This window comes from Hydractinia symbiolongicarpus, chromosome 6 (assembly GCF_029227915.1).
Source record: "Hydractinia symbiolongicarpus strain clone_291-10 chromosome 6, HSymV2.1, whole genome shotgun sequence".
Classification (NCBI taxonomy): domain Eukaryota; kingdom Metazoa; phylum Cnidaria; class Hydrozoa; order Anthoathecata; family Hydractiniidae; genus Hydractinia; species Hydractinia symbiolongicarpus.
In genome coordinates, this window is record NC_079880.1 from 24,588,575 (window position 1) to 24,612,351 (window position 23,777).

Sequence of the window (23,777 nt, forward strand, 5' to 3'; positions counted from 1 at the left end):
GTGTATAATTTCTTCCACCTTGACCTTTTAAGTAATCCGTTTATTACACGCCATTTTTCGGAACTTGCACGGATTGAGCTTATTGAATCGTTTCGTAGCTTCTTCAAACAATTAAAACTTTATAGAAGTTAAACCTCTTGCTTGTGTCAGCATTACTGCTATGACGTCAGCATACATTAGCAGATCTCCGAGCAATATGGGCAGTATGATTGGGACGAAGCCAGTTTATTACTTCAAAACATTTGCTTAATTTACATAACATTTTTAGATCTTGCCTAAAATTAGTACGTATTCGTGTTAATATATTATTTTGACATAAAAACACTTATATCATAAATAATATTTTATTCACGAAGTTTCTTGTTAGATAGTAACATCTTCAGGTATATACAAAAATTAAAATTATCCACTTTATACATCATTAATAATGAACCTATAGATTAAGAGTTACATCTTATAAAGAGCTACATCCTATTTTCTTAAGCTATGTAAGCAAACATCTAGGGACTGTCCAAAAGGATTGCCTTCACTCTACGGTGATATGCAAAAATAGCTGACCGATAGGACTCCTATAGTTCTGTATTGTAGCCTTTTTGACAAAAGTTCGTTAAACAATCCAGTATTACATTCACAGGGACATCAGTGGGGTTTATTTGTTTTTGATTACACCACAAAACCCACTTTTAACAACTCGGTGTGTAATATTCAGAATTCCTGATGTTATCATTGGGTGAGATTTCTTTATGTGATTTGTGACTGTGAAGAAAGTGAGAAGAGAAGTAAATGTCTTGTTATAGTATACAATAGACTTACCGCGGCTGACCTGGCTAAAAAAGGAGTAATCAGTATGAACCTTGTCTCCAGGGGCTTTTTCCTTTTTAACATCGAGGTTAAGTTAGTGCTAGCGGCTTTGACATATGCAACAAACCCTGGGGACGAGCATGTAATAAGTATGACTCTTTCTACTGATTGCTTATCTAGTTTTTTAAGTAACTTTCAATAAAAGAGGGATAAAAAGAAACTCCTTCTAATTCTGGTATAGTGCATTTACGCCCTTGCACGAAGGATCCTGTTTGAGGATTAGATAATCGTTTAGTTTTTCATTGTTCTGGATGCAAAACAGTCCATATTCGGGGCTCCTAGGATATGTGTTATTTTTTTTTAAATAATGATTTCTAGTTCCCATTCGCTCAAATTAGGGGTTTTTCTCCACCTGCCGGATGTTTATGGCAGAGGTATTCAAGGCGCAGTAACCATGATCCTCTTTTCTAAAGCATATTTGCATATTCTGTTTGCTACTTCCAAAAGAATTGTGTTTCTTGTAGCTCCCGTGTCTGTCTTGTTATCTATGTGGAAATGAAGAATTGATATTCGTTTTCCCCTTCTGAAATCTTTTATCGTTAATTCTGCTACCAGCAGTTCTAAACCGTTGATATAATACCGGGACTTCTCCTTCTTTGTCCAAGCTCCCTCTATAGCCGCTCACAATCCTCGGCGAAACAAAGTATTTAAATAGATCATTATTGCTGTTCTAAAAGGGCGGCTTAAGCTTCGGTTTCAAAAAGGCCTTCTTTGCATTTTCTTGGGATTTTGTTACTTCTTTTTTTCCGAAGGCCTCTCCGAACTATCTTCGCCTAAAGTTTTCGGATTATCCTTGATCTGGCTTTTTGCAGATTTTTGATTAAAGATTTGATAACGCCTTTCATAGGCTACATATCCTGTAACAGTAACACCGCTGCAGAATTTAAATTTTTTAACACATTCTTGTGAGTATCGATATCTGCATCGCTTGATTCTCCCGGCGAGAGAATTTTGTACATTTTTTACCTACATACTGATTTTGATTAAGTTCACGCAGATTTTGAACAAATCGAAACGACTTTGTTTTGACCCTTTCTTTCGTGCGAGGGATCAACGAATCTGATCTCGTTCCTTAAACGATATTTTTAGAAGTAGGAATGGTTACGAATTTGTTCAAATCCTTCTTCATGTGTTTGTTACACCCTATAGTAAAATGTTTCTTGAGTTCGCATGGTAAAGTCCAGTTTTTCTCCTTGCTTTCTATTAATGATGGCAGACGAAACTTCTTTTTAAATTGGGCTACTTTCTCTTCTTCACCGTCCTCATTTCTTCTTTAGAAGAAATAACACTATCGTCTTCCAAATCTTGGTTGTGTGATATTACGTTTTCTACCATATTGGATAGGATAAGATTCGTTTTCAGATAACAAAATTGTTAAATATTCCTTGACTTTTTTAAAACAAGAGTATGGTGGAGTAAAGGCCGTCTTATACTTGCGTGTCATAAAATCTCGTTTGTTTTTAAGCCCGGTTTTCACTGGTGACATAAACATAAACATGAGGAAAATCCCTACCACTTCACGCATTCATCTACTGCGCATGTGTATATTGCTTATCGTTATGTCACTAGTAGAAACCAGGCTTTAGCAACACAAAACAAAAAGCACTTACCAGCCGATTGTACAATAATACATTTCTTGTAAAACCACAAAGTGGATAAATAATGATAACAGCGTGACACAATTCACAATGTAAGACTGGAAAATAAAAGAAGCTGCTCTTCCGGTTTCTTATGATCTTTCAAACATGTGTTTGAATACTAAAACGATTAAACGATAAGTTGTTGCAGAATACATGTCAATATATATAAAGCTGTTTTAAAAAAGGATCAAAACATGGCACATTCAGAAGAGTTTTTCGTGCTGTTTTTCATTTTTTTGGTGACTGTTTTTTTATATCAAAGATTCTTCAAGAAAAGGTATACATATTATTATTTTCTGCATCATAGATCATTTCTGCTTTTTTTATGTTTCACCAATCATTCACTGCATTTCTTCTATCTGACGCGTGTTTATTTTTTACCAAGATTGTTTATGGGAGGGTGGCGTGTTATTTATTAAAGGGCGGTGTTTAAACGAAGGAGATATTCATTGGAAGAAAGCATTTACGTTGGTTTGACAGCTGTATGGCGTTTATTGGAGGACTTTTTTTACTGTAGGGAATACTGTATTGAAACTCATTAGAAATACAGGTTGTGGCGTTCGCAATTCAAAATCCGTTTGCCCTGGATTTTCAGATGTAATTAAGTAAATTCCCTCTCTCTGTTGAACTCACAAGGGGCTAAGAAATTCATTGAAACAAAAAAGCCTGGAAGGTAAAGATGCATAGGGGATATTCAAAACAAAAAAAGTGTAGATACTACACCTTTAAAATAAATGAATTTAACACACTTAATATCAGTTAAAAAAGTGTGTTCTAAAAGAAAGAAATTTAAAATAACATTATTGATTTAGGTACTGATTACGAAAAAATATCAATCTGTCCGAAATTCTAAAAACTATAACCGTTTAAAAAAAATCACAATATTAAGCAAGCAGGAGGAGGGACTTAAGTATAGGCTGTTAAAAATTTAGCTGACATAATAATGTAAACATTTTTGATAACAAATAGTTTCACAAAAACAACTGTGGTAAAATCTAACTTAACAAATAAATGTATTTACTTTACTTTACTTACTTACTTAATTACTTTACTTTGGATCAGACTGTTAGATCTCTTCCCATCAAGAATATAAAGGAAAAGGAAAAATTTGTACAAGATTATCTTAATAGTCCATAATACTCTAGGAGCCTGGGGGGGTTAAGTATGCACTTCAATGTACACTAGGTCTGACCTTAAATCCTGAAAGTACATGATGGAAAGGTCAGAAAAAACTTACTTTCCCATTTTGGTTCATGGTCGTTTGGCGGGAAAGATGGTGGAAGGGCGCAAAAAATGCATAAGGGCGTAATTTCCCAAACATGGTCATGTTATATATCAATCGATCACAAATTTAATACTGATCAATAATCACATTAGAACTTGGGTCTGAAAATGTACCGTTCAAAAGAAGCATTTAAGTGAAGCATACTAAACTAAAAATTTCAATACTGATCATAATTTGGAGTATTGTAAATTATTTTATTCAGGCTCTTGATAAAAAATCTTGATCAAACGATAAGAGTAAAACGACACTATATATATAAAAAACTATTATAACAAAAATATCATGCGCCTTTGTTCGTTGATGATATAGAGATTTACTAATTTCATCCGAATGGGTTTTGACACTCTTCGCGTTTGCAGTTTGGAATACCAGCATTACTATCACCAGAGAAATACCTTGCAGCAATCCATGTTTCATAATACTTTTGTGATTTTTTAATAACAGCCGTTAGATTTGGAGGCTTCTTTGAGATGAAATCATCTGAAATTTCACCACGTTTTGAAAATCTTCCCATCCTAATCAAATTCTGGCAATCTAAAGCACAGCTAAGACTTCTTTTCTGTCGTGAAAATTTACAAATTTCTTCAGTTTTTTGGCTCATTGTGTTCCCCTCACGGTCCTTCTTTTCATTTTAAAAGAGCATGAGGATAGTATCATGGCTCCCTCCTATTCCGGATGGTGTGTTTTCATCATGATCAAAATTATCAGTAGCACCGTGAATAATGGAAGTTGATGTGATACTTTTTGATATTGGTACTCTATTTGTACCAGCTATATCAATTGTGTGTTGGGTGATGCCAATGTCAATACATTCTAGGTCGTCATAACTGATACACAGTCCTAAGCGGTTCAAAATTTGAATCAGATTTTTCGATTTACATGTGTCGTGAATACACTGGGCAATTACTTGAATGATAGTACTGTAAACTTAGCTCTAAATCACTGGCATATCTGAAGCTGTTATCGAGGTTAAAGTCAAAGTTCTCACACTCTGATCTCAATTTATTTGCACATACTTTAATTGGGTTGTTTGATCGCATTGTTTCTATAACTGTTGCAGTAGTGTGTGTGTCAGATAAATAAAACATCTGTGATTTCTTCCTATCTTTTGAATACGTAAATGATAATTCTTCTTCAAAGTTGTCAATTAGAAGTGTCTTCAATGTTCTGTTCGTACCATAGGCCTCTATAAATAACGCGAAAGAAATTACGAATTGAAAAAAGAAACGAGGGGTGTCCAGTAATAAATTAATGAAAAGAATAATTCATACCACTATTATGTTCCTTTTCCAAAATTTCATTCAACTGGTCTCGACAAAATGACATTGAATAAGCATGTTTTTTCAAATCCAGAGTTGAAAGGAAGTTTTTAAATGTATTTGCAAATACTGCCCCTTTATGATGTTCGTTTCTGGCATACATTATAGCTTCTATATCACGTTCAAATTTCACAATATAGCCATTCAAGCACTTTCTGTGATACACAATGTCAGCTGCAAAAATATCACCAGGACACTTGAGTAACACACATCTGTCATAAACAGCATCTTTGTTGAATTTTACTGCAGATAAAAATGAATTAGTTCGTCTTATTTCGCAAATTCGAAAACGCTTCAAATCACCTTTGAATTTGATATGGTTACAAATAACACATGGCTTCTCAGCTAGAGGTGAAGGACTGGAAACATTTGATTTTTTTCGTTTTGGTTTAACTTCAAGATCTTCTGTGCTTGTTGCTGTTTCGTTCCTACTTTCAAATCTCTCTTTAGAACGTACATACCGGGGATAGCAAGTATTGACATGGTAGTTGATATCATCGTATTGACTCAATGGTATCCCCTTCAATAAATCATCATTCAAACTTTTTGAACAGTTAAATATAGCATTTCTTCCATTCTCTGTACTTGTAAGTTTCTTGTTTCCCTTATTATCTTGTTTTTTCTGACAAATAATACACTTGGTAAGGTCTTTTGTACTCTTTTTACTATCTTCTTTTGTACAAGACGGTTCATGTAGCTTTGTAGGCGATTCAACACTAGTCATTGCATATTTTTAGTTCTAAATACATAAAAAGAGAAATTTTTATATCATGCACGATGAACAAGAGCTATAAAATATCACGAGACAAAACTTACAATTCATTCGCATGATAGTATTCACATGTAATTTATTTACTTTTTGTCCACACTTTAGGTATGATTTCTATACTCAATATAAAACAATACAAACCTGCAAAATTAGCAATGATCTTCAATTAAAATGCAACATGTAGTAAACAAGAAAATATACACAACATTTTTTTGAAAAGACAATATATTTTTTGAAAAGATAAGATACCGAACTTCACTTAAATGCTTCTAACTTTTGAACGGTACATTTTCAGACCCAAGTTCTAATGTGATTATTGATCAGTATTAAATTTGTAATCGATTGATATATAACATGACCATATTTGGGAAATTACGCCCTTTAGCATTTTTTGAGCCCTTCCGCCATCTTTCCCGCCAAACGACCATGAACCAAAATGGGAAAGTAAGTTTTTTCTGACCTTTCCATCATGTACTTTCAGGATTTGAAGTCAGACCTAGTGTACATTGAAGTGCATACTCAACCCCCCCAGGCTCCTAGAGTATAAGGGGTTACTAGTTACGAGACAGTATGTTTCTAGAAAAGAGAATGGCAATAGAAGTAAATTAAGATTCTTGTCTGACATGTTAAAACACATTCAATAACCTAAAGTTTATCTGATGCATTCATTGGAAACATTTTAGACTATGAGTACTTCATGGCCACTTTCATAGAATCAGCAGAAACAAGGATAGACAACCAAAGAGGATATTTGACTCGATTGATCAAGTATCTAGAAGGTGAAGCAAAGAGCTTAGTAAAAATGTTATGTATACATTGCAGCACAAGAAGTTGGCTTTAGGGTAAAACAGTTGATAGACAAAAGATATAGTGGCAGAAATCGTGTATCAAGTGAATATTGTAAGCAGCTTTCAAAGTGGTCAAAACTAAAACCAAATGAGCCAGAAAGTTTTACTTGTTTTTCGTCAAGTTCGAATCTGCAATGTTATCGTATAGATGGTCTAGTGGCAATAGTGAGGAACTCCCTCAAGTACTTCAAGAAAAAATACAGGTTTATTTACAGGATAGGTGAAACCGTGATGTGTCTGATGTAATAAGGAAAGGAAGAGATGTTGGACTACAAGACCTTATTAGATTAATTGACAAATAAACAACCTCAGTGAATGATCCTTTATATTCTCGAGAAGCAGTGTCAGATCAATCACCAAAGTTCGTTGATGAAAAGTGAAACACAGGCAGAAATTGTTTGCTACTGATTTTAATGAAAGAAACGTTATTGTTTGTCCTAACTGTGGTAAAATCGTGATTTAAACAATCGTAAAGATTATTTGAGTTTATCATTAGATGCAAGAAGTAGGCTGTTGTTTCAGAAACGTTTATGCTTCTGTTCCTTCGATGAAGCAACTAAAAGTCATTTAGTTAAAAAATGCAGGAATCCTAAAAAATGCAAGACATGTAGAAAAACCAATTCTACCAGTCTCCATAGCTACAAATGAGAGATCGAGAAGAGGGTTAAAAATAAAGATTAGAACAAATGTGGGAGCGGATAATACAGAAAAAGACAAGACAGTTCGCTCCAATCTTATAAACACATTTGATTGCTGGTCAACAGGAGTGAATGCAGAAGTTATCAGTCAATTTATGACATAAATAAAAGCCTGAAGAATCAGTTAAAAAATTTGCATCATTGGACAATGACAGTCAGAGTACTTGTAAGAGTACATTTTTTGATTGACCCAAGTGTATAAGATGCATCAATATCTTTTAAAACTATGAATAAAGAGAAGAATGGGAAATACCTGCTAAAAATGCAGCAGTTTCATCAGTGCATAGTGAATTTTTTTCAGTTAGCCTATCTCGTACTCATAGTGTACCAACTCAAAGGAAATTTAAGAAGTTGAGTTATCTCGATGACATACTTGAGACCTTTTGAAAGACGATTAAAATATATCTATTGGTTCATTAATGGGAGGTAATTGTCCAGCAACGTCAGAGCATAAGAAAGTTATAAAAAGTAGACATGATGCTTATCAATCAAAGCTGGGATGGTGTGTTGCTGGACCAGTTGCATTAAACAAAAATTTGAAATTATCTATACCATGTAATTTGGTAGCTGTGAGAAGGTCAGACCGATCAACCTTAGTCAGCCATTATTCTAATATTCGAAGTGAGTGCAAAGATGATTGGATGAAGCAGTTAATGTTGTATACCATCATGATTTATGTAAACAATTACTAACAGAAATAACTCTTTCTCTCAGTTGAGCAAGATCTTCTCAGAGTCAGAAAGAACGAATAGGTATTATCACCCACCTTTACTATTTTCTGATGAAAGCGTTGTAATGCAAAACAACCGTAAACAAGTTCTTTAAAGAAGCATGCGTTTGAAGAGGACGATAGAGAGATACAAAATTTTGCATACACATTACGTAGACTCCATACCAATCTGATTGACAAGGGATATGGTGTGGAAGTGCATGATTCGAACAAGGAGGAAACCCTAGGTCATATATGGTATAATTCACATCATAACGTTTATCACCCTAAGAAGCCAAACAAACTCAGATTGGTGCTTGATAACAGTGCAAATAATTAATTGTAAATCATTAAATGAAAGTTTGTTGCAGGGTCCTGACAAATTAACTGGTGATCTCGACAGGAGAAAATAGCAATTATTCGAGATATCGAAGCCATGTTTTATCAAGTTAAAGTTCCTGTTAAGCATTAGAACATTTCAAGATATATCTGGTGGCCTAATGGATCTAATCCCTTGAAAGAATATAAAATGAGAGCTCACTTGTTTGGTGTTAAGTCATCACCGGGTTGTTCTACTTATGCTTTACATAACACTGCTATCAATTTGGAGAATAAGTATTGCACTAGTGCGTCAGAAACATTTAAAAGGAATTTTATGTGAATGATCTGTTCATTCCAGTCCTAATATCATCACTACATTAAAGCTGCTAACGAATTTTGTTAGTATGCTTCCAGCTGGTGGATCCAATGCAAGAGAAATTCTGAAAAAAAAACTGAGGCAGAGAAGGCTAAGGAATTAATAAACTTAGACCAATCTATTGACACGTTACTAATGAAAAGAGTATTGGATGTGGAGTGGTGCATGGAAAACAATAAATTATGTTTCAGAAACATGCTTTAGGATACACTATTAACTAGAAGAGGTATTCTCTCGTCTTTTAGTTCGATTTAAGATCTTCTTGCATTTGCATCACCAGTAATGTTTGTTGGAAGGCAGATGTTACAACAGCTTTGTGCAGACAAATAGAAGTGGGATGATCCTCTGAGTGATAAACAACGTATTGTCTGGGAGAAGTAAAGAAAGGATCTACGCGTTTTAAAAAAACGTTAGGCACTGTTTTAAATCTGAAAATTTCAGTGAAGATAAGCATGGTTTGTTATATCATATTCTGATGCATCCAGTGATGGATATGGTCAATGCAATTCCCTTAATCAGAAGATAAGAAGAAAAAGATGACATCAGTTCCTTTATAGGAAAATCCAGAGTGGCACCATTAAAATCATTGAGTATCCTAGATTAGAACTATCAGCAGCAGTTGCAACAATGATAAAATGGTTATTTGACAGAAACGAAATTGGTAGCGAGGATATTGAAGATACAGAAATCTGTATTATTCGCAAAGTACAACAAGAAGACTTTAGACAGGAATGGAAAATTCTGGAGAAGTCAATCAATTCGAAAAGTGTCGCTTTGAAAAAAGCACTTTAGCGTCTTAACTGCACTAGATCTATTTCTAGACAAGAAAGGAATTATCAGAGTTGGTGGGAGACTTAGAATTCTTCATTTAGTATAGATATAATGCACCCATCTAAACCGCTTTTGTGCATTGTTCGATGTCCTTTGAAAGCAAGGCAATATCCTCAGCAGAATTAAAGTTACTCACAATCCTGGCTGCGTGTCTACTGCTCATTGCCTTTTAAAGCAACTCTCATAAAACGGACATGCTGACCAGCTAGAAGGTCTATCAATTTTACTTGGCAGTCAAAAGAAATAATGCATGCTTTATTGTTCTCATATTGGATATAGCTCTAAAGAGATCTAGTGCCGCATAGGCTGCTCGTATTAATACCATTTCCCCTGTGTGTACTATCAAACACTTTACGAAAGTCGATTATTAGGAAGTTTTTTACGTTTAACATTTTATAATTCTTCTGAGATGTGTACTGTTGTACATCTGGTAAGTCGAAATACATTATGATTGTCTCGCAACTTGAGGTCTAATAAAATTCTATTAAGTATAAGGCTATTGACAAATTCGCAGTTAAGGACATTGCAATTCCTCTATAGTTGCAGAGTTCGCTTAGGTAACATTATTCAGAATTAAATGATATTTAATAGCAACCACTGATCAGGTTTTTTTCTTTTCAACCATGATGTCGACTATGCCACACCTTTTCAGTATGCTAGGTGATTTAAAAACTGAACCTAATACCATATCAAACGGTTTTGAAAAAAGGCAGGCTTTCAAATATAGAGGTAATTTCCACGTTTCGTTGTCTGCTATTGGTGATTGACCAAAAAGTGACTCCTGTGGCCAGAAATTTGATGACGTCTTTGACAAAAACGCTGATATAAACATTTTTTTTTATATCTAATTATTACGTAAGCTTACCTCCCACTTTAAAAAAAGTAATCGAAAATCAAGTCAAAATATTGTACTAATTACGGATAAAAATTTGTTCTATACTTATTTTGATTTGTTTGCAAGATATTCGTCGTTAAAGTTGTAAAATATTAGCTGAAGAAGAAACTTCGTGTCAGTCGCCATCTTGTGTCCCGATTGTAATTTTGCTATAAAAACTTTGCCGTGACCAAAGTTTTTATATATACAAAGAGGTTTTATATATACAAAGCGGTTGTTGTTTTGTTTTTCAACATTTGTAAGGGGACTCAAGATAAGTTTGTAACAGGTATATACTGAAGATAAATAAACACTTGTTTTTTACTTCCCTTTTTAAAAACTGGTTTCCCATGAAAAAGATGTTGGCCTTCTTAGTTTTGAAGTTTCGGCCAGTAAAAAGTTTACAAAACCTGGCAGAGAATCAGACTGTGGCTGGGAAAGCTGTTATGAGAATGAGAACGGAAGTGGAAGCAATAGCTTACTCGCGATCCCTAACAGTTTTTGTTGGTTAGAAGAGTTAGACTGGGAAAGCGTTTTTCATTAGGAAGATTAGTAAAAAACTTCATTCTATGCCTAGACTATTGGTAGCGTTAATAATCACGACCATGCGGAAGTAAACATCGAAAGGACGGGTGCAAGCTAAAGCACAACCCTGGGCTTGTTATAATAACAATTCAAGCAACCTCGATCCCAGGGCCTATAGCGTTATTTGATATGAGAATGAAACGCAACACGAAGAATAAATTAAAATAGATTATAATAAGAAAGAAAGAAAGAAAATAAGAAGAAACAACAATCTCGTAAATCCCTGCCTAGTGTACCACAATAAAATAGAGAAGTCTTAGACGCAACGTAGAAGAGCGAGCACCTATACCAGAATTTTCATATGGCCTAATGAAAAGACAAGTGGACAGAGATTTGGAATTGCCAAAGCCCTTTTTGCCAACGTTGATCAAAACTTTCTAGTGATTAAAACGAGTACATGCAGCTCGTTGTTTCTTGCCCTGTCTGGAGAGTGGCAAAGGAATGCTTTGCCGCGCTACTTCTGTTATTCTTACTGCAAAAAGGCATAGCATATAATTATTTACAAAATTAATCTTAGTTGCAATAATTTACTCTTCTTTTTTTCTCTGAGTTACCGTTTTTTGCCATCCGGGAAATGACGTCAAACTGTGTTTAATCCGAAAAAAAAATTATCACAAAATGGCGACTTTCGAGAAGGAATCATGCTGTAAACATGTCCAATGAAGTACAACTAGAAATTTGGAGAGGGAAAGGGAATCACCCCAGCCTTTTCCGACCCCTCTGTCTCTGTGGGTGTTGAAACGTAGCCTGAAAGAAACTCGCCTGTTCATGACATGATAATATCTATATTATTCAGTGACATTGTTTGAACAGATAAGTGGTTAGATTTTTAAAGTTGTGGCGTAACGTGTATTCTGTCGGTTAGCAATTCAGATATGGATGATCGCTATATCGCTTATTATTAATGGGAAAAGTGAATGTCACCTTAGCTACTCACAAAAACAGACTCAGCGTTTTACGTACTAGATTTAATTTTCCTGCTTTCTACGTTGACAAAAAATCTGTTATGGTACCTTTTGTAGGGAAGAAGTATTTGTTTCACGCAGTTGTGCAACCAGCTTTTTTTAAGCTTTATATAAATTAGGGGCTTGTACTGGTTTTTTGGAGTTCTCTTAATTCTGTACGGTCACCTACAACTTTCATTTGCATTTCGTTCCTGGCAAGCCAGTAAACAAGTAGACAAATGACACATAAACAATGAAAATGCTCTTTACTTTGCTGTTATTTATGTGTTCTTATCTACAGAAATCCAAACTAGCGCAATTTGACACTAGTTCTTTGCTTTTGCTCTAGGTGAGATATAGGGTTAGAAATTTTTCAACTTTACATTTTTTAAATAAAGACGTTGACCATCTTTAACCTTAGTATATATATGGTAGATATATTTTTTAGATTAGCTCTTACAAAACCTTTGAAAAAAGTTTGACGATAGAATAAGGACTTCCAATTTTTTTTTTTTTTTTTTAGAAAATTAGCCATTCCTGGTCAGAACAGCATAATCAAAGACAATGAAAACTATATTAGGCTGTTAACTTGTTTAAACTATGCTGGAAGAAGAGCTGCTCTTCATATTATGTTTAAACATGGCTTGCCACAAGATAAAAAGTTGTTATACCAAAAATTACTGTTGTTTCAGCCAACATTCTTAAAGCTTAAAGGAAAAAAAATCATAAAAGAAAAGGAATGGGATTTATTATATCCAAAATCGAAAGAGACTCAATACGAAGAATTTGACGTCACCTTGATTTGTATAGTTATACAGAATTGTACGAGTCTTACCCCACCAATTGGAGGCTGGAAGATCAAAACCCCACAAGTAAAGGACAAGAGCATCGCTGCATACTTGGGGCATCTACGAGCATTTAGAAACAAACTTTCACATTATGGAAACACAAAAATGTCCAATGCAGACTTTGAAACATTTTGGTCGGAACTTTTAATCATTTTAACAGGTCTCCAATTCCAAGTGTCTTCAATCCAAGAGCTTTATAACTGTCCTTTAGATTGTACATATGAATATCGTAATGCCATTGTAAAGTCACAAGTGGATTTATGCTACGATAAATTGAAGGACTGCACTGTCCTTAAAAGAAGATTTTCAGACGTTGTAAGCGATCATAAAAATCTTTCTAAAAGGCATGACATAATGCAACAAAAAGTGGAAACTGAAAAAAGCATCAGACAGAGTGAAGTGTTGAAAATACGCAATCAGTTGGATGGTATCCAGCTAGAAAAAGAAAGGTCTACATACAATCTACTGGAAATATATGATCGTGTGACTTTACTAGCTGCTGATGTTGGTTCACTGGAGGAAAGAGTGGACAGCCAGATGGAGTTGTCAAAGGAGGAAATAGAAGATATCAAAAAAAATGAATTATCACTGTCAGGATCTTTAGGTAAAATGTGCTGTTGTTGTTATTAATGAATGTTGTGACCTTGTTTTTATTGAATTACATTCTGATTTTATTGTGTTACACTTTCAAATATTTTTAGTTTCAGCACCTTTTCTGAATGGCGGCCAAATGGGAGGAAAATATTGTAGAGAAATCAATTTTAGTGGAAACCAGAACCTTACTCCTGACAATTTGCGCGAACTTTATAACTACTTGCATCAAGCTGATGCGTACATACTTGATGAATTGATATTGTACGAATGTAATCTTCAAGATTTTCATTTGAAGGTTATACAACAAATTGTTCCATACATAAAGAATCTGAACATATCTCACAACACTTGTATCAGTGTTAGTGGATGGAAAAGTTTCACAGATGCTTTGTTAACCTTTGGTTTAAACCGTTTAGAACATATAAACTTTGAAGAATGTGATATTAATGACGAAGATCTGACTTCATTGTGTCCCCTCATAGCAAGAATAAAGTCAGCTATTCTGAATTATAATAAGGAAATAACTCCATTAGGTCTAAAGTTTCTATCACAAGTTTGTCAGCAATCTGCTCCGTTATTATTGGAACGCTTAGAATTAATAGCTTGTGACTTAACCGATGATCATCTTAAATCTATTTCTGATGTTATTCCTTCTCTTAACTACTTAACGTTGTGTGGAAATTCACGAATCACATCAGAAGGATTAAGATGTATTTCTGATGCAATAAGCAATACGGGTTCATATCAACTAGAATCGCTTGACATAAGGTGTTGCAACTTTAATGATAATGATATGATAGAAATAGCAAAACTTTTTGACAAAATTGATGAAGTGGATTGCACCAATAATACCCTGATGACAAATTTATCATGGAAGACACTTCTGGAAACGCTATACCCAAACGAAAACAACACAATCGGTGTATTTAATTTTGTAAGTCCAATCACAGATGACAATATCTTAACAGTTTCTGAAATATTTGTTCGATCAAGGCAAGTTAATCTGTATGATCAGAATCTCAGTTCTAAGCATTTTGAAGTGCTCACAGACATCATTCTTGATAAGAAGGATTCTGTGCTTGAGTATCTTTTTTTTGTGAATTGTAACTTTGATGATACTCATTTTGGTTGTTTGCTAAGACTAATGCAATCGAATGTCGTTAGTTTTTGGTGGAAAAACTATATACATGTGAATGATCGCACACTGAAAGAAGGGCTTCGTGAACTATTGGCTGAAAAAAGGTTTGGTATTCAAAAACTAGAGTTACCAGAATTTAATCTAACTGATTCGCATTTGGAAAACATAGTAGCTGATATTTGCTCTATGTCAACATTAGACATTCGGAAAAATAGAAAACTAACACCAATTGTGTTTAGAAACATAGGCGAAAAAGTTTTTAAAGATGGCTCATATCTTTTGGAGTCCATGTGCCTAAGTGATTGTAACATCAGGGATGATCATTTGGAAGCACTGAAGTATTTCATTCCTCGCCTTAAGTCATTGGATATTTCAAACAATATTTGCATTAAACCATCCGGGATCCGAAAGTTATCCGCAGCATTTTTCAGTGCAAGGTGCAGTTTGGATAGTCTCAATCTCTCTGCATGCAATTTAACAGATGATCACCTTCAAGCACTTTGCATACTCGTGCCGTCCGTAAGACAAGTCAACCTAGACGAGAATAGATCCATCACTGCAAAAGGTTTAAAATGCTTAGCAAATACGCTGTCTAAAGCACCTAATATGCGAACTGATAAGCTGTCTTTTGCAAAATGCAGTATTGAACAAGATGGTATTGTCGCGTTGTTAAAAATTGGGGTATACCTTTCCATACTTGATCTGAGCGAAAACAAATCTTTAGAACCAATTAAATGTTTTAATTTTCCAAAGACAAAAATGATAAAACTTGAGAAACTAGATCTCGCCTCTTGCAATTTAAAGGGATCGCTGTTAACAGAAATGTCTGACACCATGTTACATTTATGCGAGGTGGACTTTGGATGTAATACAGCAATGTCTGTTGAAAGTATAAGGTGTTTTTCCAATGCTATATGCAACGGTAAAAGTCGGTTAGGTGACGTTTCATTTCGCGAGTGTAATTTCACTGATAATCATGTGGAAGCGTTTTCTAGTGCAGTACCTTTAATAGAGCACGTCTCCTTGAAAGGAAATAAAGGCATAACAGATAAAGGATGGAGTGCATTATCAAGCGAAATTGTGTATGCAAAGGTGCTAAAATTACATACCCTTGATCTCTCAAATTGCAATCTTATGAACGAACATATTATGGTGTTAAAAGATATGTTCAAAAGAATATATCGAATTTATCTTAGTAATAACGGATTACTCACGGATAAAAGTTTGCAGCATATGGCAGAAGTAGTTACAAGTGTTGATAATAATCAGTTGAAGATAATACACTTTCATGATTGCAATTTAACCATACGTCAAATTGAGGCTTTGCGCCCCATTTTGAATTACGTCGTGAGCATATCATTTCAAGGAAATAACAGTTTAGGAAAATTTGGTCTACGCAGCCTTACAAAGTCAGTTCGTTCAAGCACGTGCAAACTTTCAGAAATTGATCTTCAAAACTGTAATTTACAGAATAAAGATTTGGATGAGATCAAGAGAATGTTACCAATATTGGATAAAGTTGAAATAGGAGGTAACCACTTTATTACAGAGTCTGGCATGCTGGAAATGATGGATATGCCCTGTCGAGTAACCACAATTAACAATTCTGATAATTTGCCTCAAGAGAGAAACCTCCCTGGTTTCTATACATATCTTACAAAAGCAAAGAAGTTGAATCTGTCAGAAAGCAGAAATCTCACATCAGAAATAATTGAGTTGATTTGTAATACTATCACTACCTCGCCAATAAACAAACTTCGACTCATGGACATTTCAAAATGCAATTTAACTGACGTAAATATTGCAACAATTTCACAGTTATTACCATTTATACAAGAACTTGATATCAGTGGAAATAAACAAATTACAAGCAAAGGTTATACTTATCTGGCTGAAACAGTGAAGACTTCAAAGATATGCATGCTAGATTCTCTTCGTGTTGCGAATTGCAACATTGTTGATGAACACCTAAAGTCATTAAGTACAGTGATCAAGGCTATTAAATCATTGGATTTGAGTGAAAACAACCACATTACTCAACTTGGATGGCAATTCTTAACAAAAATCTGTACAGAAACAAACATTAGATTGGAATGTCTCACACTAAAGAATTGTGATCTATCGTTAAATGAAATTAAGGCTTTAATAACGCTGGTGCCCGTGCTGGATAGTTTCATTTGGTCACAGAATTTTACGTTGCTGCCTTCAGATTATTCTTTTTTTGCAAATGCTTTTTGCTCATCTGACGGTTTAGCTTTGCGACGAATGGAGTTTGTGCATCCAAATATAAATGAAGCTAGTATTCAACAGTTGGCTGATATGTTACCGCTGGTTCAAGAACTGACCTTCAACGATATAGCTGTGTTGCCATTAGGCATCCTGGAGAAATTATCAAAAGTTCTTTTCAGCGAATGTGTCAGTCTGTTAAACAGCTTGGAATTATCGAATTGCTTTTTAACAGACAAGCATATGGATGCTATTTGTAAAATGACAAGCATTTTCTCTACGATTGATATTCGAAAGAATGCATTAATAACAAAAGAGGGATACAAAAAATTGGCAATTTCTTTGCAGCAGCACTCAAACACTAATTCATTGAAATTGGATACTCTTTGTCTGAATGAATGCATTTTGGGTGAAGAAGAGATTCAAGTCATTGCGCCAATTTTTCCTTTATTACGGGAAGTACAAATGTTTGATAACAAAGGAATTACTCCACAAAGTTTAAAAGTGATTGCTGATCAAATAGCAGAAAATTCAAATAGCAGACTAGAGGCAGTTGATTTATCCTACTGCAACTTATCCGAAGAACATCTGAAATGCATGGGTAGCATGGTTCCATTTCTGAAAAAAATTAAATTTCAGTACACCATGTTCACTCTAAATCAATGCAAATACTTGTCAAACATTATCCACACAGCTAAAAGACTAAACACTGAAGAACTGTCATTTGTTGATAGTGACTTTGGAGACCCACAAATTATTGCATTGGCAGAAGTCGTTTCAAATGTCAAAGCAGTGGATTTGAGCACTAACAGAAAAATTAGTGCTGAAGGATTGAAGTTTCTGTCACATTACATCTTCAATAGAACATGGTCCAATTTGGAAACACTAACATTAAAAAATTGTAACATGGATGAAGAAAAATTAGGATCGTTGGCAAGAATTTTTCTTAAGTTGAAAAATCTTGTACTTGATGATAACGCCACTATTACTCCAGAAGCGTTATTCGCCTTGTTTAATCAATCCAAGGAAAATTTAAAAAATTATGCTATTCCCAAGGTGTCGTTAATTGATTGTAACATTACAGACGATCACTTACGAAAGATATCTGCTTTTATTCCCTACATGAAGGAATTAGACCTGTCTACACAGAGATTCATATCTTCAATAGGTCTCCAATACATCACTGTTGCTTTACTTAACACTAAGTACAGAAAATTGGAAATAGTAAAACTGCGTGATTGCAACATTAATGCGTCGCACGTTAAAGCTATATCGACTATCATACCATTGATTAAAGAACTAGACTTAAGCTGCAACAGAACGATTACACCTGATGTGATGGATGCTATATGTCATGCGGTTACCAGTGCAGCTAAAAGCCAGTTGGAAGTATTGATGTTAAACGATATCAACCTTAATGCAGAGCACGTTGAAAAGATGATTCAGATGGTCCCTTTTCTTCGAAAGTTGGATTTAAGTGACAACAGGTCAATTACGCCATCATGTCTAAATCGTCTCGCTGAAGCAACAATCAGCGACTGCTTGAGCAATCCCGAGGAAGTTGTTCTCAGTAATTGTAGTCTACGAGAAGATCATTTGAAAGCATTGTGCAACCTAGCTCCACGGATACCTACTTTGAATTTAAGCAACAACAAATTTTTAACACCGATTGGCTTGAAACTTTTGTCCAACACAGTATGGAATGCAATGGATAAACTCAAACTGTCATCTCTCTCATTGGCCAGCTGCAATCTGAAAGACGAACATTTGGAGTGTTTGTCTTTGTTAAGCATATGCATCAAAGAATTGGATTTGAGTGAAAATAAAAGAATATCTGCGATTGGATTCAGAGCATTTTCAGGATTCATCAAATCATCTGAGTTAAGTAGATTGGAGATCGTTAAATTCAAAGGTTGCGGTTTAACAGCGACACATTTTGATTCAATGGCAGGTTTAATACAAAGTGTAAAACAAATTAACCTGGATAGCAACAGAAATTTGGCGGGAGGTGATTTGGCTCATCTTTCTATGGCAATTTTGCCATTGCCAAATCAACTGGAATATATCAGTTTGGAAGACTGCAATTTGAATGATATTCTTTTACGAAGTGTATGTGACATTGTGCCTCATACGAAGGAAATCAATTTAAAGCAAAACAAGACAATCTCTTCTGTAGGTTTAAACCTATTGAAAGATACTCTGCATCATTTGGAAAGGTATTCATTGCAAACATTAATTCTAAGCCATTGCAATCTACAAGCTGAAGAATTTAAAGTTGTTGGATCTATCTTGACAAGGGTAAAAAACATTGACTTGACTGGTAATAAGCTGATTACCAGTGCTGATATGTCGTTTCTGTCGAATTACATCTGCACTTCACGTTATGTAAAGTTAGAATCGATCACGTTAAGTGATTGCAACATCACAGACGCTCATATGAAGTTCATTGTGGAGTTGACACCATATGTGAAGAGATTGGTGCTAAATGAAAACAACGCGATCACATTTGCATCGCTTGAAGTGGCGTCAAAGAAACTTAAGATGGTTTTAAAGGAGCGTGGGCATTTGGAATTGCAAGAATTACATTTGAAGGATTGTTCTTTAACAACAAAATGGAATGAATTGAGTTTCTGGAATATGTACTTCAAGATCTTCGTATAAAGGTATTTAAGATGTTTTACTATCTGATTTTCATATGAATCATTTTTTCAGTATGTATTCTATTTAAAAGCAATGGCAATACTTCTGAGCTTGTAAGTATTTAAGCGTTAACTGTTGATTCATTTTGAGTTTGTAAAAATTTAGATTGAATTCGATTTTTTTATTCTTGTACCTCTGAAACTTTGGTGTCCAACTAAAAACTATTTTTAGTAAGCGTTAACTGTTGATTCAAAGCATAATGCAAGCAAATTTTAAAAATCAGTAATGGGTATTATGTGAGAACTTTAATTTTCACCTGGATAATTAGGGGTGAAAGACATGGTCTCTAAATATGGCTTATCTAAGAATCTATCAAGTGTCTACATCGTTGTTAGGATAACCTACATAAAATTAACAAACAGCGTAATTTCATTTTTTCATCCTTTTGAAACAGTACATTGCTTCCCTTGTTTGTGAAAACTGAAATTGTAAAGTGCATGTACTTCACAAAGATGTTCTGTTCCTATAAGAGAAAAACGAGCAGCATCTTCCATCACTCATAGAAAAAATGACAATTAGTTCCAACTTTTTCTAGATGTTTTTGCTATGGTATGTTTACCTCTAACCAGAGAAGAATTAAATACAACGTTACTTTTCAACATGAAGAAGTCATCTCTTCAAAGTCGATTCTGGACTTTTGATTTAGAAAAAAACATTATATCATGTAAAATCCGTATGCATTAACTTTTTTCGTACCAAAATATAGATAAATTTGTTTGTTTTTGTTTTGTTTTATGCATATATTTTAGGGTCAATTTTTATGTAAACAGTAAACTGCATAGAAAAATATATTTTAAGAAATCATTAGTACCTGGCAATGTAATGTCTTTTTATGTCTTCTTTTAACGTTTTTATTGGCTTATATCGATCACGTGAGTGGGTGATATTTTTCTATGACTGTAAGAATTGTTTCAACTATTCTTGCTACTTATTTAGCTTCTAAAACACTGGAGAAAACATCTCCAATACAACTTAATGCCAACTGGAATGTAATAAAATTTTAATCTCTCTTGTACTATATCTTAATGTCTGAAGTCACGTGAATCCAGATTTATATATATAACTATATCGTAATAATTTTTGAATGAGTCAATTTTGTTGTTTTTTGTTATATTGTAATATGTTTTTCTTTTGTAATATGTTTTTCTAAAGCACAATGTCTAATCGTGTTCATATTTTTCTATAACTATTAGCGGAGATGATGTTGTATTAGCGCTGTCAACTTGTAAGGTTTTAGGTTCATGTACCCATTCCAGCGCACTTTAAATGTAGTGTTGTTAACTCATTTATTGCCATCTACTGACCGTGAATCGGCTCGTGTGGCAGACAAGCAGGTTGGAGCAATGCTGTATACTGCTCTGGTGGTAATAAAACATAGTTGTACTCGGAGTGGACAAAAAACCAGCCGTTACTATGGACTTTTCAAGGACATTAAAATCTTTCCGTTACTAAATAACTCACTAACTACCTTACTTACTTACTTTCTGTGTGACACAACAGGTAGATTGATCTCAACCACCAACGTCGTCAATCTTTGGCTACCGAAGTTAACTCTATTTCTTGCCGTGACAGAACTTAAAATCTATATGGTGAGAATTACGTTTTTTATTGTAAAGTGAAAACCTATCATTTTTTTCCTTGATGAAAGTAGACACAATTCTTATGTATTACTTCTTTTAATTTGCGGCCTTCAAAAGTGGGTCGATCTAACGAATGTTTGGGTTATCACAGATTGAGTTACTGGAAGTTACCAGGAATTTTACGCTATGGCAATAAAACCCGATAATAAGGTTTAATTTTGTTGTTTCAAAAAATATTAGTTTGGGTGGCAAGAAATGATAATACTCAATTTAAAGTATGTTCTAAATCGATAGTCACAACATTCTTCTGAGAATGTGGCCCTTCCAATGACAATACCTCGTTTCAGAAAGCAAGATGCAAAAAAAAAGCTCCACACTAAACTATAGCCAAAACGCGACGAAAAATTTTATTCAGTGTAAATCTAGCTTAAGTTAAATTTTTATTAGGCGAAGATAAAGTTTGTAACTTTTCCTGCCATGGACGCTGACACTGAAAGCGTTAGGAAAGTTGTACAAGCTGTTAAGACTTATACAACTTTCTTGGGTTTTCTTTTTTCTGATCATGCTGACTCTTTTTTATTTCTGACAATTTTTAAACGCGATTGTCAGAAAGATAAAAAAGGCCCTAGGGACGAGGTTGGGTAAGAGGTAACGGGTCACACTATGGCCATTGTTACATTACAATCAATAAAATGATAGTCGACAGAAAATACTGGCTTATCAACTGTTAGCTCAAGATAATTACTTTTTTTCCCTGACTCAGCAATTTCAGGAAGGAATCCATCAATAAGTTCATTAAAATCATGTTGTAAAAATTTTGAGCCATTATGATGGAGGAAGGGAGCATTAGATAGCTTAGATATAAAGAAGCTTTTTTGTTTTCCAAACATTCTTCATTTAACAGACGTTCCATTTAATTTTAGATATTTTAAAATCAGTACCATACTAGGATTTCGTTGTTTTCGCACAAACAACCCCAGCCCCAAACCCCTCAAACACGCACCTTCGTGTCGAGTAAAACAATTTGTTGCTCTCAAGACTCGCCGTTCCTTTGCGAGAGCTCTGAAAACGAGGTTGATAGGTTTTTAAACATTTGAAGTAGAATTATTTTAAAAATAATATGACAGACAAAAAAAGACACGTCTTTGATTTTTTTTCGTTTATCAAAAATTCTTCAGCTTCATAAAATATGTATCACTACATAGACTTGTTAACTGTCCTGCTATGCTGAGCTATCGATGAAGAAATACGTCATAGGGCATCAACTAAAGTGTACCGAATTTAAAATAACAACTTTAACTGCAAATCGAAAACAGGTTAAAATCAAACTCAACGATTGATTCAACAGTTTCCATTGTGTTCCATCTTCGTGAAAGATTCGAATAAACAAACCAAACTTATTTACACTTCTTTTTCTATCCGATCAGAAGTTTTCCGTTCGTCCCCAGTATAACATTTGAAGGTACAAGCCACGTGTTTTAGTAAAAATAATTTACTTTGGAACTCTGGCCTTAAAATTGACTATGGTGGGAAAAACACTTTTCAATATCAAGTTATTATTCTTAATAAATTTACCATCAAATATTCGCTCTTGTAGTAATGAAAATTTGTTTAAAAAGAGGCAAGAAAAATTTACAGGGATAAGTCTCTAACTCGGGTATTACCATCATAATATTTGTATGATATATTATATATCGTAAATTTTGGTCTAGGGTATCTTCCCAGTATAATGAAACCTCTCTATACAGGACACTATTATGACCTTAAAAAAAATTCGCTATAGAGTGGGTCAGCTGGGCAGATTTTCTTCCCAAATTGAATTACATTGCTTTAACAATTTGTGTTGAGGTATTAGGGTATAAGATCAACCTCAAATTGCGTAAATATGATTGGCTCTGCGAAAAGACAGAGACCAACCTCGACCTCTTCTTATATCAAAAAGAGAAAAAAAGCCCTAGGATCGAGGTTGGAGAGAAACTAAAGACAAGATGCTGCAAGTATCTTTCTACAAAAAGTAAAACAGTCTCTGGATTGTACAAAAAAAGTTGATACCTTGTCTTGTCTTATTTGAAAATAGTCCGCCGTTGAGCGTGTCATTTCTACATAGTAACGAAAATTGGAATCTAAAAATGATGAAATGCGTCTGGTATAACGTATGCCCTACTACATACAGGTTTCGTTGTTTATCGTCATTTCATCTGTTCTCGAGAATAATGTTCGTTGTAGAGAGTTGTCTGCTAGAAAGGATGTCCGCTATAATGAGGTTTCATTGTATACTTTAAATCTTTGTTTCCATTAAATTATGTGTGATAATAGAGACTGATCTAACCTTTTTGAGTTCGACTTCTCGTTGATCACAGCGAGCGTATGCTCGAATTAATTGGTTGTACCCAAACCTACCAACTGTTATTAATATTAGTATTTTCCCTTTCCGCGGCTACACAGGTATTGCTAATATAACGACCATAATGGAAACAATTATTGACGCATTTTAAAGACATCCGCTGGGACGCCTTTTACTAAATGAAAAATCTGTTGAAATTTCTATCGATATAATCCTGAAAATAACATACTGGCATGGAAACAATACTGCTAATTTAGAAGATCGACGTCACAAAAAAATGCGTTGAC

The 23,777-nt window shown here is 34.4% G+C and overlaps 1 protein-coding gene across 1 annotated transcript; it reads left to right on the forward strand.

The window, feature by feature from the left end:
* The first annotated feature begins 2,415 nt into the window (after positions 1-2,415).
* LOC130647763 (uncharacterized) lies at positions 2,416-21,229 on the forward strand. Its single transcript, XM_057453724.1, has 4 exons — positions 2,416-2,778; positions 12,584-13,512; positions 13,610-19,529; positions 20,102-21,229. The coding sequence occupies exons 1-3, from the start codon at positions 2,696-2,698 to the stop codon at positions 19,525-19,527; spliced, it is 6,930 nt and encodes a 2,309-aa protein (XP_057309707.1). The 5' UTR covers positions 2,416-2,695; the 3' UTR covers positions 19,528-19,529; positions 20,102-21,229.
* Positions 21,230-23,777: the final 2,548 nt, after the last annotated feature.